This window comes from Asterias amurensis, chromosome 1 (genome assembly GCF_032118995.1).
Source record: "Asterias amurensis chromosome 1, ASM3211899v1".
Classification (NCBI taxonomy): domain Eukaryota; kingdom Metazoa; phylum Echinodermata; class Asteroidea; order Forcipulatida; family Asteriidae; genus Asterias; species Asterias amurensis.
Genome location: NC_092648.1, coordinates 33,811,373 through 33,827,613, shown reverse-complemented (window position 1 = coordinate 33,827,613; position 16,241 = coordinate 33,811,373). Strand labels below are relative to the sequence as shown.

The following is a 16,241-nucleotide window of genomic DNA, read 5'->3' as shown; positions in this document are numbered from 1 at the left end:
ACGCTCACAAAATGAGAAGACAAAAACAATCCGTTTATTTATTTATTTTGTTAAACCTAGTTTTAGTATATATTTATCATTTCTTATTAGGACCTTTCAGCATGTCTTTGTGTACTTTTGAAAAATGTAAATTTGATCGTAATTTAAGCGACACTATTTTTATTTGTTTAAATGATTATACTTTAATACCAAAATATTTCACAGCGGAGTTGACAGTTTTTCTGAGTAGCATAAAAACAGCTTTCCCAAATGGTATCTTACACCAAGCAAGCAAATGACACCAAAATGGGCAAGAGAAGTTTAAACTTTCCAAATTCTTCACGCTTTTAAACATTTAAATTCTTATAACCACATGCCAATAGCTTTTGCAAAACTAAATTTATGTTATTTCCCTTCCAACAGACGCATCCTGACGTTCGGCCGATGGCATACGCCAACTCAATGTTTGGATTTATGTAATACTGAACTGTCTAAAATGTGGAAATGTTAAAGGTCAAGGGGTGACCCCTGACCCCTCGGGGGGGGGGGTCATTCAGTAAACCTCTCACAGAACAACCAGTTGACTTCACAGAGATCAGCTAGCAGCTAGTAGCAAGTTCGGGTTTGCACCATGGTTAATTAAAGGTCGACCATTTTGACTCGAACCCAGGCTGGTCGACCATTTTGTTGTCTACAGTGGTCGACCATTTGTAACCAGTCTCATGACCATGCTTTCTACACTGGTCCAAATAGCATGTTCCATGCTAACATGTATAAAGCGCAGAGGGGAGCCATTAACTATACCTAGGCAACGATGGTTGACTAGGCTTTCAAACGAGTGAGTCCATCACTGCGCATGTACGCTACTGGTCAGTAGTCAACTTAATTTGCTCCCTTGAACTTGCTCATTGTGGTGATCACACACAGGTCAAAGGTTAGAGGTCAGCCAGTGAGAACTTGGATCCTTCCTGGTCAGTATAAGATCCTTTGAAAGTAAGAATGTGTCGAAAGACAAGTTAAGCATTCTCCCTCACCAGGTTGGCAGTTATTCCCTTCTAGAGCGTCTCTTCACTGGCGACCATTTTACAAAATATTACCACCCCTGTATTTTTATTATGTTCAGTGGTTTCACACAGTGCTCAGATTGATCTGTAATCACTTCATGTGAAGGTCGTTCTGTATGTGCGAGTGCAAGCGCTACTTGTTCGTAACAGCTGGTTACTTTGGCTTAATGGCTTTGGACTTAATTGGATTAAGTTCCAGCGATTTATTGATCCTGAAAAGTCCTGTGAGCGATAACAAAATCTTTAGCTTGTGATGGCAAGTGAACAGGAATCTCACACGATAGTCAAATTACAGAACATGGCTGTAACAAACGGCACAGTTCGGTTAAAAATGTATGGATAGTTGATGTAATTCTTGTGCAAGGCTGAATTATAGCTGCATTTATACAAACCTTATTTCAACTGGTCTTCGTCTTGAACGTGATGATGCACAGCATTTTTTCCCCAGTTTAAAAAGATGCTTCTATGAGAAAAATTGAAAGTTCTAGTGGAGTTTTACAAAAGGGCCCTCTCACTGTTGGAACTACACAAATATGTACACCAATTTGAAGTTCCGTCTTTGTTCTCATGAAAAGTATGGATGCATTTAAAGGCAGTGGACACTATTGGTAATTGACAAAGACCAGTCTTCTCACTTGGTGTATCTCATCATGTGCATACAAAAAACAAACCTGTGAAAATTTGAACTAAATTGGTCGTTAAAGTTGCAAGATAATAATGCAAGAAAAAACACCCTTGTCACACGAAGTTGTGTGCAGTTAGATGGTTGATTTCGAGACCTCAAATTCTAAACTCGAGGTCTCGAAATCAAATTAGTGGAAAATTACTTCTTTCTCGAAAACTACGTCACTTTAGATGGAGCCGTTTCTCACAATGTTTTATACTATCAACCTCTCCCCATGACTCGTTAACAAGTGAAGTTTTATGCTAATAATTATTTTGAGTAACACCAATAGTGTCCACTGCCTTTAAGTGTGTTGTATACATAGTAAGTTGGAGAAGACATGGAGAGAATGTATGTGACTGGAGTTGCCTTGATTGTACTCTCAAGGTTTGAAATGGAAGGTGCAACTAGGCTACTATCAATTTTGGTTTTACCCTTACACCGATTTGTGTTAGCACTGTATACTTGGTACTTTCCCAAGTTCTGTGAAAACAAATCACAGGCCTACGACTCGAGTTGGATTCGGACCCATGAACTTTGCAGTTCTAGAGCAGTGTCTTACCAACTAGACCACCAAGATTGCAAGGAGAAAGTTTGAGCAAGGGACTATAGTCGACGATTGTTGACCATTGGGCGATTTTTCCTGGTACCCAGGATGTATCGCATGCATAGGTAACCATGGAATATTGACTAGTGGTTGACAAATGATCGCTGCCTGAATCTGCCCCATGTAGCTAGAGGCAGTTCGAATCCCATGTTTTTAGCAGTGGGTACCGCAACGATTTAATAGATGTTAAACAGCCAATAAAGGATTATCTCAAATATATAGATATTACAGTTTTCTAATAGCTGGAGTCCATACAAACATAAAAAATATATAACGAGTCTCTTACCTCACGTTAAAACATGGTAAAAATGTGGGGTCAAACAAACCTGCGCAACAAAGGAATCGTGACGTCAGTGGCGGCTATTTGGTGTGGAAAATAGTGCCCTCAGTTTGCCAAAGCTGGAGAACTGTGTTCACACCCAATTAGGGGAATATCGTCACTGGCGTCAAGAGGTCATTATAATATATAAGCCGTTTTTGACTCTCGGCTGGAAAAGCCGCGCGGACGGGTGCATTTTTTACTCGAGTTATTCGTTACTAAATGCAAATTTTGAGAGTACAATGGTTATTAACCCGTATCTACGATGTCTATTTGGCCATAAAAAGGTAATAAGTGAAATATTGAGATCAACCTTTATTGGCTCTTTAAATTTGTATCGGGGCTAAAGACTATTAATTTTGGTTTACCCATACCGTTGTGTGTTAGCCTGTGATTGTTTTCACAGAACTCGAGTATACAGCGCTTCCATAAGGGTAAAACCAAAATAAATTTTCTTTATCCCTGATGCAACATATATTAAATCGTTGCAGGACCTGTTGCTAAAACATAGGCTTTGAACTGCCTTGAGCTGCCGGGCAATCTCGGTGGTCTAGTTGGTAATCACGCAAAGTTTCACATCCAGCCAATGGTGCACCATGCTTCCTTTTCACAGAATATTTTTAAATATAAATCCCCAAAATGTTTATTAATATCTTTTGTACTGTGTAACATGACATTATAATATCAGCTGATGCAACTACAGGTGAACCTTTTTTTAAAGTGAAATATTGCTCCGTGTATGTATTTAACAAAAAAAGTTGTTTTATTTTTTCATCAATAATTGCAATTTCAAAATTTGACCCACGGAATTGTCATTAATGATAACATTGTAAACTATGTATTATTTTCTATTAAAAAAAAAGTGGGAAAAAATGAGGACGCTTGTCATAACAAAGAAAATGTTCAATGTTTGTAATGTGTAAACTTACCGACTCATAACCACCAGACACTTTAAAGTTTGGCGGCGACTTATTGAATGTGATAACAATATTATACTACTTATTCAATAAATTAAGTTATGTAAAAAATTGTTTCCATACTTGTGTTGTGTTCTACCATGCACTTTGCAGGCATGGATTAATTATACATTATATACATCAATGGCTTTTCATAACAACCCCTCCACATCTCAACACTCTAAAATCAATAGTTTCTTCCTGCTTTGACAATGGGTGCGTTCGATTAGCTTCCCCGGGTCGACCCTGTTGTGCTCATCCGGGGACACTTGGGGCTGGCCCGAGGTGCACTGACATCACCATGAGAAGGGTGAGTGATCGTGCTTATTTTTTTTCCCGGGAAGAACGAGGGTAATTATCTGCCCACAATCATCATGGGGAAAGAAAAACGCCACTCAGATGAGCACACCCAGATGAGCACACCGGGGTCCACCCGGGGAAGCTAATCGAACACACCCATAGCCAACCCCGATCTCTTCCTTCCCCCTTTAAAAATAAAGGAATTTCAAATTTTGTTTTGGTTCTCATAGAAGTAAGCAGCAGTGTGCAGTGTGACGATTTCCCAAACTGAAACAGAGTTGGCTCCCAAACTCCTATCTTCATTTGAACTGCTTCATGCATCCACTGTACATAATTGGATGGTAGTGGTCTGAAACCTTGACTGCTATGGATTGTAGAAACATGCACTGTTATATGACTAGTCAGGTGACTCGTCAGGTGATATTGGTTCTTGCTTGCATCAATGCTTGGACTATGTCTGGAAGGAGAGCACCTCGATTCTCTTTAGTAACCTAAAAGAGAAATAAATAAAAACAATTAGTGGCCTGATGTTTTGATCCTAGCTGAGTCTTCCTCGGAGAAATCAATAATTAGTTTTTATTTACGCTTGGTTTCCCTACAGGTAAGGGCTTGTCCAAACTAATAGCTTTGGCGGTGGCTATGGCTGTTGTCATCGCAGCCAACATCCATAGCCGAAGCAGAAGTCACTTGATTCGGATGCGGCTTTTGTAGCATTTTTCAAATACAAGAAGACACAATGAGAGTGTGATGTCATTTTCTTTCTTTAATGATGAATGAGAGAGTTGTTGAAGTGAACATGCTGCCACTGTAAAATACATCAACAGTCGGTATAAAGATACGTCATAGGAAGAAACTGTAAATAAATAGTAAACTTGAGGGTTCAACCATGTGTAAATATCTTGTGGGATGGTTGGATCTGAAACAGGCGGTGTGGTCTTGACATTTCAAACAGTATTTTGCTTGTCTTCTCCTGAAGACAAGCAAACTGTGACACCACACCATCCCACAAAAGAGTTACTTATGGTTGTACATGCAAGTTTACTAATTAATTGATAGTTTCTTCCAATTAATGATCAGAGTTCATTGAATAACATTTTTCTTACAACAAATATTTTGACATCTGTTCTGCTCCGAATCTCCTCCACTAATCCCAGAGGTTTTCCTTTAGGCACAGGTATAGTTCCAAGTATCGGGCAGTTTGATTGGCTGAGAAGTCTCCTCACAAGTTGGATAAAGGTTTGGCTGAATAACTCCATCTTTCCAATTTCATCAATGACTAACATGGAAGTGGCAGCTACAACATGGTCCTGAAATTGTTTTAAGAAGCCCAGTGTCGCGTTTATTTGGGTGATTTTGGAAGCGGATGTTCAGGAATTCTTTTTTTTGCAAATTGCCAAAACAAAGTCTAAAAGCTATTGGACACTTTCGGAAAAAAAAAAAATAAAAAAAAATAAAAAAATTCACAGATTAACAAATAACTTACAGGGTTTACAGAAGGTAATGGTGAAAGACTGCTCTAGAAATATTATTCCATGAAATGCTTTATTTTTTGAGAAAACATTAAAACAATATCAATTCTCGATATCGAGAATTACGGATTTATTTTAAACACATGTGATGACATGGCGAAACGTGCGGAAAAAAGGGTGGGTTTTCTCGTTATTTTCTCCCTACTCCGATGACCGATTGAGCCTAAATTTTCACAAGTTTGTTATATTATATATCAGTTGCGATACACAAAGTGTGGGCCTTGGATAATAATGTTTATCGAAAGTGTCCAATGGCTTACATATACGTTTGCTTGGCGTGCTAGTACAAATGTCAAAACATAAATTTTAAAAAGAAGACTACAGCACCCCAGTTACTTGATCTAGGATTTAGAGGGATATGGTCATTACAGACCTAGCTCATGTCTGATGTACAAACCAGTCACTTAAAAAAAACCAGTTTATTGCTGATTATTTCTCCAGTGCGTAAAGTCCTTTTAAATTCACAAAAAATGAGGAAAGTTTGACTAACCTTGCCAGACAGTTCTGGGAAAGCAAGACTTTCAAATGAGCTCAAATCCACTGTGTATTGACCCACACTTGGCCCTCTGCCCCCTCTGCATAAAGACAAAGCAGAACAACAAAAAATAGATATATATATATTTAAGTGTTGAGAAAATACATTGTTAAATTCTGAAAATGAAATCACAAATTTAATGGGTCTTTTACAGCCTACAGCTCGTCTTTCTGTTCAGACCATTAGAATTTTCCAAAAAACAACAATGCACAGTGGTACATTAAGTGGAACTCGGTGCACTGACACCCTTCGCAGCTACTGTCTGCCAGTATTTTGGTTTCCCAATTTGGGAGTAAAATTGCCTGTGAAGATATAGAAACCGCCTTAATTAGCACGAGCTTCACTTAAAATACGCACTGCCCACAGTTACACGCGGAAAAACCGACTCCCAAAATGGTTCAAAGAGTTATAACTAAGTAAGCGAAGATGGGTGATTGCAAGGGCAGTACTCAGCAATAAGCAGAGGCTACTGATTTCTATCCAGGTGGCACTGGTGTAAACTTACCCTCCAGCCCTTGCCAGAGGTCCTCTCTTTCCACTCAATGTAACCACATCAAACCCAGTCCTCCGACCACCAACTCGCACCTCCTCAGTGTAGAATCCTCGCAATGTCGCAGAGCCCTGTTGAAGTTGTTCTACAGCCTTACGAATCAATGTGGTCTTTCCAACTCCTACACAAGATTGCGACAATAAACAAATTACTTTTAAAATACATTTTTCTGCTCTTCTTCTTTATCCCCCAATGACCCCCCATTTAAAAAACTTACTCATATACCAGATGCATGGAAAATGGAAGACTCAGGTTCAATTGTGAAAAAAAATGACAAATAATACTATAAAAATTGAGATTCATTAACTCAAATAATATTCTAATAAATGGCCGATTCCCTTTCATTGTCGGGAAGAGTTGCATTGAAACTCCCTTTATCTTAAAAGTTTGCTTTGCTTTTTGCTTAAGTCGAGTGATGTCCTCAATACGATGGTTCCCCAAGCCTTCCTGTCCCCCATTGCTGACTTGAAATCTGTTGATTCAAGTCCCGTGTCCATTTTGAGAATGTCAGTGTAGGTTATTGCCGGTCTACCAGGTTTCCTCCTCCCATGCTTAGGGGTCCACAGAACAACATTGGATAGTCTAAATCTTCATTATAGAGAGACCTTGTAAGTTGTTATTATGCTTCAGCTGTCCATGTTCTTCGAAAAATGTTGAGCTGTTTTCCAGAAGGCTCTTTAAAGAGCCAACATAATGGGTTTGTCAGGTTGGTGGAGAGGTATCTTTCCTTGTCTTCAACCTCTTAGAGCCTGGTTTCAATCACACGGGCATATAGGCCTGTGTTCCTACCTGACTGCGTAGGTTTTTCCTGGAATATTTTTCTAGGGTGTTCCCTCCCACATCTAAAACGAAACTTCTTTCTTTGTCTTCTCCCGATTGGGTTCTTGGCTAGAAAAGTTATTATACATTTGCTCTTCTGAGAGTCGTTGTCTTCAGAAACCAGCAAAAAAAATGAAATGAGATGAAATATAAGAAAACAACCCACTTATAATTACCTGGAGAACCTGTGAGAAACACATGACGGATGCAAGGAACTGATGATGAAGTGGCCATAGTTGATTCAGTGCTCATCGATCTAGGTTTGATTGTTTTGTAAAACCTATAATTGAAATTGACATATAAACAAAATTTAGTTGAAACTGCCTTTGTTTCTGTTAATGTTTAAATACAATAATTATGATACATAAGATAGCCCTAGATCATCTTGAAAGAAATTGAGACTCTTAATTTTTTCCATGGTCCTGCCAAATGCCAATACAACTCCCATCAACACAGGGCAAGTACACTTGTCGTAAATCTATCAAAAAATGTCACTAAAAAAGTGAAAAACCGTAGTTGCGATGATCGTAATCCTCTACTCCTAGAACTTTGCGGTAACCCTCCATCCTCTACGACCATTGGGAGGATAGACAATTATTGCAATACTCTATTTATTTTATTTCATTTTGTTCACATCCAACAGTACTACTAGAACATTTTTGGTTCGTCTGCTATCGTACGGGAGACGATCGTACGAGAAACCAAAATAGTTCTAGGAGTAATCCAACAGTACAATCACCAGTAACATGAGCAGAAATGTTCAGTTTTTAGATGTGGCACTTAACCCCAAAATCATATATTACTAAAATCATCCACATCATGGCTCCAGTCTGACCCTTATCTTAATATAAATGTATTGATGTTCATTTGATGTTTATTCTCAATATCAGAGTCAGACAAAAGTTCACAACCCCCTTGAAATAAATAGAACAGAACTGTAAGAATAGAAGCCTGTATGTTGGACTTGGAGGTTAAATCTTTTCAGCCACAGCCCACACACACACACGAATTCCTAATTGAATTCTTCATTCATATTTGTTAAAAATGTGAGCATAGCAATAAAGTAATCATAAACATGGAGGCAGATTTAGCATTTAACCAAGCAAAATAACCCCCAACTTTACCCATTGTGTCAAAGACGATTTCAAAGAAACGCCACCGAGATCACCAGTCGATGTTGTTTTGATTTTGAAGCACAACACGTGGCGGAAGTGCCGACATGCATGACCTCAGGGCCATTGTCCGCGAATGACCTTTCGAAAAATAATAAACAAACGCGAACTGGATTTACGGAGTTGCAGGAAATAAAGGACATTTCCCACTTTTTCATGACAGAAACATCTATTTGGAAATTGGAGCAGTTGATAAATTTATCAGAGGGGCATAATGGGTCAAAATTCCATCAAGCCACACATCGAAAGAGCGGAAAAATCAGGCGTTTGCCAACTTGCAAACATGAGCTTGTCTGAGGTAAGAATGCGTTGATTAACACCGATATGCCGTGTATTTCCGACATACCGTGTGGGCGTGTAAGACTAGACGAAACATTTTTTTAATTTATGACTAAAGTCGTAAAGAAAGTAATAAAAAAAAAAAACAATGCATGAATTAGTTAGTCTCGCTCCCTAGAGCGTATATCTAAAATCAATCATCTTAGATGTGACAACATGTTCGTTGGAAAGGGTTTTGTAAATACTAGCACTAGCACAGCAGGTATCAATGTCATTGTCAAAATATTTCAATCAAATGACGTTGCAGTACTTGGAAAATGGATCCTTGGAATCAGTTCTCCCTCAGTTCAGTTGTTTACTCAACTGTTCTGTGTCACATGAATTTTTCGTCAAGACATTTGAAAAGAAAACCAAAGTTCTTGGAAAGATGAATAACCAGTGAAAGGGTGAACTCCAGACCAAGATGTTTATGATTTTATTGAACCTGACCTATATTTTTTAATATTCCCCTGGCAAAAAACCGTTTTCCTTCGTTTCATCAACTGTTATGAAAAAATTGCTGTGTCTGACTTCTAGTTGCGATAACGTAACCCTTCTCCCGACGTCGGAAGGGATGAAGGTTACGTTATCGCAACTATCTGACTTCCACCTTTTCACTTTTTGTTACCTAAAATCTCATTGGAATAAATCAGATATAGAAATTTTCCCACTCGTGCAAAATTAAAACCTTTTTCTGATTGTTTATTACAAAACAAATTTTCATTGGTTCAGTGTTATAAAAAATGTTAATTGCTTTTTCATCTTAATGATGAAAAGGGTGTTGACTGAAAAATGCGCATATAAATTTAAAATAAAAGCAAACGATTAAAGACACTGGACACTATTGGTAATTGTCAAAGACCAGTCTTCTCACTTGGTGTATCTAAACATATGCACACCCCTGTAAAAAATTGAAATCAATTGGTCGTCGAAGCCGCGAGGAAGAAAAAACACCCTTGTCACACGAACTTGTGTGCTTTCAGATGCTTGATTTCGAGACCTCAAAATCTAATTCTGAGGTCTTGAAATCAAATTCCAAACACATTTGAGTGGAAAATGACTTTGTTTGCTCGAAAAATACGTTACTTCAGAGGGAGCCATTTTTCACAAAGTTTTATACTATCAACAGCTCTCCATTGCTTGTTACAAAGTAAGTTGTAAACGCTAACAATTATTTTGAGTAATTACCAATAGTGTCCAGAGCCTTAAATACATGTTGTTATTAGAATGTGAATGTTTCTATTTGCTGAAACAATTAGTTTAGAGACCACTCATGATCAATAACTAACTCCATTAATAAAACCAACAATGAGGAATTTACTAAAGCCCCCTTTTCTCCAAAATTCAAAGCGTATGAGAAAGAAGAAACTTAATGGTTGAATAGGTAAAGTGTTGAAGTTCTTTCTGAACTGAGAAATGGAGATGAAGTTCCTGAGATGTTGTGGATGATCATTCTAGAGCTTTGGAGCTGATGAAAAAAAGGACATCTCCCCAGCCTGCTTTTTAGTTATTGGGCTGGTGAATGATAGCGAAGTGGGACATGGCGTCCCTAAACAGTCAGCAATTAAAGCCTGGAGTTGAGTGACTTGAAAGCAAGTAGAATATTTTTAAAGGTGATAAGTTTTTGTACAGGAAGCCAGTAGAGATAATGTATCAGCGGAGTGGTATGAGTGCGAGCAGGAAGGGCTAACACAAGTCAGACTGCCTTGTTTTGTAGGCGTTGGAGTCGACCGAGTTCTTTCTGGCCGAGACCACTTAACAGAGAATTGCAATGATCCAGGTGCGTTTGGACAAACGCCCTCACTGCATTGTGTCATGTTGCGTGGTTAAAATGACAAACGCCTGATGCAGAAAGGGGCATTGGGACTACATCTAGGGCCTGCATATCCTCAAAATGTTTTTCGGTTACTAATATAGGTGGTTGTTAAAACACGACATTCAGTTGAGCATTTATGTGTCATCTCACTTATACTTGGGTTTCACAAAGAGACACCTATCTTTGAGTAATTACTTATAGTGACAATTACATGTCAACATGAATTTTAAAGAAATAAGTTAAGTCAATGGAGAGGTTATATTTTTGAGAATCTGTAAACCATGGCTTCAGTTTTGTGGTATTGCACTTTCAATCTAAGCACAGGCTTGATACTTCGCCTCCATGCCCCCTGGTCATTGCCTAGGTGCCCTTGAAATGCTTCAGTAGAAATTTACAATTTCCTCAAAGGGTGCCCTTTACCAAGGAGAAAATACCTTGGTGCCCATTGCCCTTTCAAAAACGAAGCATTCAGGCCTGTAAGCATAGTGAAAAACAATTTCAAGTCACACCTTTTGACATTAGGCTCTTTATGCAAAAGGTCTTGTTTTAAAACAAGACTTTAAAAAAGTCTTTAAAATGTCAAATAAGTTCTTCATTCTCTTCTAACAGTTGAGAAGACTTCTTCGCATTTAGCCTTTTTGAGATAAGTATGATGGACACTACAGAGTATACTGTTTGGTTTGGGTGTAAAGTTAACACAAACAGTGTCATAAATCTTGAAGACCTTTGTCAGATCTCCACTCTCTAGGTGTACAGGTTCAACTCTTCCAGTCTTTCTTGGTAGGGTTTGTCTCGTAGGATAGAGACCAGTTTGGTGGCTCTCTTTTGTACCTTTTCTAGTGTCTTGATGTCGTTCTCTTGGTAGGGGCTTCTTGCTTGGACGTGGATTGGGGGGGGGATAAACACCTAGTTCAGAATATCAAAGCTTACCTTATTGATGGTTAATTGTTTTCTTTTTCGATCAGAATGCTGGTCGAAGCTTTGGATGCTGCTTTAATTTTAAGAGCTTTTACGTCGCAAAATAGATACAAGTGGCAAAAATCAATTGAAAAAGGGGACAAAATGCTGTTTTCCCAACATTGACAGTGTTAGACTGTCAGCTGTACATATTTCTCCGGACAAACGTTACAAACAAATATTACGGGAGCTTTCAGATTGAAACTCATCTTTTTCCCAATTCACACAAGCTTTTTGATGTTTGCTGCCCTCTTTTGATAGTATTTGGACATTGAAAACTAATGTAAACTTCAGAGTGAGGTTATAATGTGCAAACCATCAATTTCTTGAAAACCCTATGTAATGCTGCAATTCACAGGATCAGTTTCAAGTTTGAGCCATCTTAGAGCATGTATAGGGGAGTTACAAGTATTGTAACACATTTCTGCTTAAATGCTTACATTATTATTATTATTAAAATAAGATGAATATCATCCATGTTGCGGCTGTGATGGGGGTCAACGGTGTTTTGTACACCACTAAGGGGGCAAATGGCACCTGAGGCGAAATTGATGATTCCATTTGCCTCTGCAGGTTAACAAAACCCAGTTTCTTATCTTGTCTCCGGACCAAGAGATAAACCTCTTCTTTCAAAGCGATCCGGTGTCATCTTCCAACATGATTGCATTACAATTTGCACAGTTGAAGAAAAAAAGATAATTAACAATGACGAAATGTAAATAACAAGGGCGGTCGTTGGCAGATTAAAAGTGTTTCTTATGAACATCGCGCAGGAATGTATACATTTTCCTGGTACCATCATAGTTACGCCTCATTCTAAAAGGTGGTTCAAACATTAAGGTATCAAGGTGTCATGATCACTTAGGTAATGTTCCCCTGAGCCACGTACATGTACATGCCTCTTTGTAGCACATTACAGGCCTGGAATTACACGCCGGCCACGAACATGGCCTCCGTTGCCCCTGGTCTTGGCCTCCGTTGCCCCTGGTCTTTGTGCCCCTTCAGAAGTTTCCCTTAGACTTTAAGATTTTCCAATGGAAGTGCCCTTTGCAACTCGACCAAAATAACTCACTATTACCGTGGTATAGCAAATCAAGTTGTACTCTACTTGGCTCAAGCTGGACCTATTCTCTTATCTGTACTGTGATATTCATATGGAGTGAGGTGCATCCAGGGCTGGTTTTGTAAAACACTTCACTGAAGGCATTTTTTTAGTACTATTTTGCCCAGGCCTGTTACTTTGCTTTTGGTAGGGCAATGTAGTTTCCCTAATAGTATTAGAGCACAGTTTTGTATGACAGCCTCGCTACCATGGGCAATTAGTGCACCATATGAACACTTCTCATATTAAATCCGTAGACGGGAAGCAATAAAACAATGCTGATTAGAACAAAACAATGAATAGCAGCAATTCATACAGTATTATTTCTAAAAGTAAAGACGAACCCCCTTTACTTTTGTATGTCTTTTCTTATCCATTGTTGTAATTTTGTGAACTTCATTGCATAGAAATTAACAACACCAGCAATGACAAAATAAGAGAAGATATTGTTTTGTCAGGTTTGACCCGAATCCCTCTGTCAATATCCTTGCATCCCCACCTGTGCGCCACCTTCCACTAAATTCCACTTCCTAAACATCCCAACCACCCACTTTGCTTCTGAACAACCCGAGATCCGGAGCCCAGCATGTTCTGCCTTGAAGGCTTTACCAACACCACTATACTAGATAATGACTGGAAGGGAGCCATGATGGTGGGCAATCACGGATTGGCACCCTGAGTCTCTGAACGATCGTGCTTCGATCGGGCTCCGGATCGGATCTTCAGCTCACTTTGTTTACGAACAGAAATGAAAACAGATTCCGGGCCACCGCTGCAATGTTTGTTGTTGCGATACATTTATTGTGATGTTGGAAGTGGATGTTTTTTCCTCCTGTTAAGAAAGCGTTGTGTTGTTTTCATTTTTTGCAAATTACTCCCTGCAGTCCTGGTTTTTATTTTTATTTGTGTTTTTTTTGGGGTAGCCTGGATGATGGATACATACATGTACTTTCAATACTGAAGGGTATTATATGAGTTTTTGCATTGGCAATGTGCCAGTACATTGCAGGGGTGGATTTCACAATGGTAGTCCTAACTTAGGACTAGTCCTAGGCAATGCTAAGAGATAGGACCAGTCCTATGTTAGGTTGAGTTACTGGTCCTAACTCTTAGCATTGCTTAGGACTAGTCCTAAGTTAGGACTACCATTGTGAAATCGACACGTGGATTAGCAATGCTCAGGCTTTTTTAAGTCAGAACATAAACGTAACCTTGGGATGGTAAACTTCTTACTTCTGGAAAAGCAACTTCCTGTGAATCCCCTTTTAAGATGCAAGATGTTAAAAATAGATGAAGGTGCAGTGGTCATTCTTATGAGAGAAGAAAATATTTCAATGTTTGAAAAAAGAAATTACTGTTTGTTTAAATGTTTATTGTCAAACTGAAACTTGTTTGTTCTTTGTGTACCATGATGTGACCAACTCAGACTTAGGTTAATTTTGTAAGCAACTTACCAACATACAAGAATGTAAAAGAAAATTGAATTGAATGCATATTATGATGAGCATCAATGTGGGGATGGTGTTATTGAAAGCGATTTTATTTTGTTTCCCACTTGTTGTGTTAAGGAGAGAGCCTGTGCACTTACATGCCTCATCATGTTAGGAGGCAGTAGAGGTATTTGCCTCTTTACCCTAGCCAACGCCTTTGTGCTCCTCAACTATTTCTTTTTTTCCTCTGGAGAGGTGCCCTTTACATATACGTACTAAAGGAAATAAAAAAAATTGCACCAGGTCAGAACTGGAGTTAAGATTATGCCATGACTAACTTCAATGGTCAAAAGTTGTTTATAAATACACCCAGGTCCGACTATTATTAATTAACAGTCAAAAGAGTAGTTTACCACAAGGTAGCCACCTGAAGTACGCAGAAGGAATTGATTAAAGTTCCCATGACACGCTGTCTCTCTCAGACTAGACAGGAACTGATGGAAGGACAGACCCTTTAATCCCTCTCTCCTCCCCCTCCTCTCTGCTACCCTCTTGTCCAATCTTGCCAGCATTGAATCAAAAAGCTATGACCAGCGTCCACCCATGCTATTGATACCTGCTTGCCACTTCCTTCGTGTCCTTATGGTTTTGGTCAAGTGCTAGTTCGTTTAGTGACCTTTTGATTTTGAGCATTGTGGTATGAGAGTGCAATGATGGAAGTCGCAAGTCAAACTTAGAGGAAAAGTGTTTGAATGCAAAACGTTTTTTTTAAAAAGATATTATTAGTTCCATCCTCGTGTATCTTTTTGAGAACCTGTGTACATTTATTGTTACTCTGAGTCTCTAATAACAATGTCGCTTCTTGCTTATTGGTTTTTACCCAAAAGCAAATAATCATTGTAAAATTTTGATTTTGTTGAGCTTTGTGCTGGAAAAGTTGTAGCCATTATACACTTTTGGAACAGAAAAAAAAAAAAGTTCACAGATTTAGAAATAACTTACATGGTTTACAGAAGGTAATGGTAAAAGACTTCTCTTGAAATATTATTCCATGAAATGCTTTACTTTTTGAGAAAACATTAAATAAAACAATTATCAATTCTCGACTACGAGAATTACGGATTTAAAGTAAACACATGTCATGACACGGCGAAACGTGCGAAAACAAGGTAGGGTTTTCCCCTTATTTTCTCCTGACTCCGATGACCGATTGAGCCTAAATTTTCACAGGTTTGTTATTTATATAAGTTGTGATACATGAAGTGTGGGCCTTTGGACAATACTGTTTACCAAAAGTGTCCAATGGCTTTAAACAAACTTGTTCCACTTTCTCGTAATTTACAGCCTCTTCACAGAGACAAATATTAGATCACTAGTTTTGTGGTGACATAACCCCTCGGGCTTGTCGTGGCCCAGCGGTATAGGTCACCAAAACCAAAGATTTGGTGGGTTTAACAGCAGTGTGTGGGTTCGAATCCTGGTCAACTCACTGATGATGCCCATTGAGCAAGGCACTTAACCATAATTGCTTTGTTACAAATTGGGAAGGTGGTACATTCTGCTCACCCAGCCAGGCTCCAAATGGATGATACCACATCCTTAGGGACTGTGAAAGGGGTAACCCTGTTTTAGCCCTAGGAGTTGGTAGCAACTTTCCTCCTTGTGACAGTTGATTTGGTGGATAGCCCAAACCAGCCCTCACCTTGAAGTGGCAATCTCTCATAAAAATAATAAAAATATTTAAAAAAAACTGAATTTGTGTTTGCAAATTAATAGCCTCAGGAAATGTTCAGGGGGGGGGGGAGGTATTTCACCTTCTGTGAAACCTCATTTTCAAAATATTTTGAAGTATTTTGGATGACTCATTTGCAGACAACACATAATTGTAATTATTGAACAATGCCATTATCACACCACTTATCACCACATCATGAGGGAGGATTGCTTTACAGTTCAGCTATGCCTTATCAGCCCACCTGTTGTAAAAAAAACACCCCTAAAATTCCACAGACACTGAAATACTATTAGATAAAACTTACATGGGTGGAAGTGCCTTGGAGGAATGCCAATCAATGAGGTAGATGTTAACAATGTTATCAGTTGGTTGAACCTCAGACAAGTCAA

General features: G+C 38.7%; 3 protein-coding genes across 5 annotated transcripts in view; 2 read left to right on the top strand and 1 right to left on the bottom strand.

The window, feature by feature from the left end:
* Positions 1-777, top strand: part of LOC139937642 (serine/threonine-protein phosphatase 5-like) — a 14,651-nt gene extending 13,874 nt beyond the window's left edge. The window contains exon 11 of the mRNA XM_071932885.1: positions 403-777. Coding sequence (XP_071788986.1) covers positions 403-459 — 57 coding nt within the window. The 3' untranslated portion in view covers positions 460-777. The remainder of the gene's footprint in view (positions 1-402) is intronic.
* The window catches only part of LOC139937658 (cancer-related nucleoside-triphosphatase homolog), a 23,573-nt gene extending 7,332 nt beyond the window's left edge, over positions 1-16,241 (bottom strand). The window contains exons 1-6 of one of the 3 annotated variants that reach the window (XR_011786077.1): positions 16,157-16,241; positions 7,499-7,602; positions 6,459-6,624; positions 5,909-5,993; positions 4,993-5,196; positions 2,010-4,380 (exon numbers count right to left, since the gene is read on the bottom strand). Coding sequence is in view for 2 of the 3 variants with exons in the window: in XM_071932910.1 (XP_071789011.1) it covers positions 4,303-4,380; positions 4,993-5,196; positions 5,909-5,993; positions 6,459-6,624; positions 7,499-7,602; positions 16,157-16,158 (639 nt within the window). In the remaining variant the exon portion in view is untranslated. Of the gene's footprint in view, positions 1-908; positions 4,381-4,992; positions 5,197-5,908; positions 5,994-6,458; positions 6,625-7,498; positions 7,603-8,446; positions 8,545-16,156 lie in introns of those variants that run through there. The other 2 variants (XM_071932910.1, XM_071932922.1) reach the window with 2 other exon arrangements.
* Positions 8,590-16,241, top strand: part of LOC139937651 (leucine-rich repeat-containing protein 57-like) — a 49,263-nt gene continuing 41,611 nt past the window's right edge. The window contains exon 1 of the mRNA XM_071932899.1: positions 8,590-8,792. Coding sequence (XP_071789000.1) covers positions 8,709-8,792 — 84 coding nt within the window. The 5' untranslated portion in view covers positions 8,590-8,708. The remainder of the gene's footprint in view (positions 8,793-16,241) is intronic.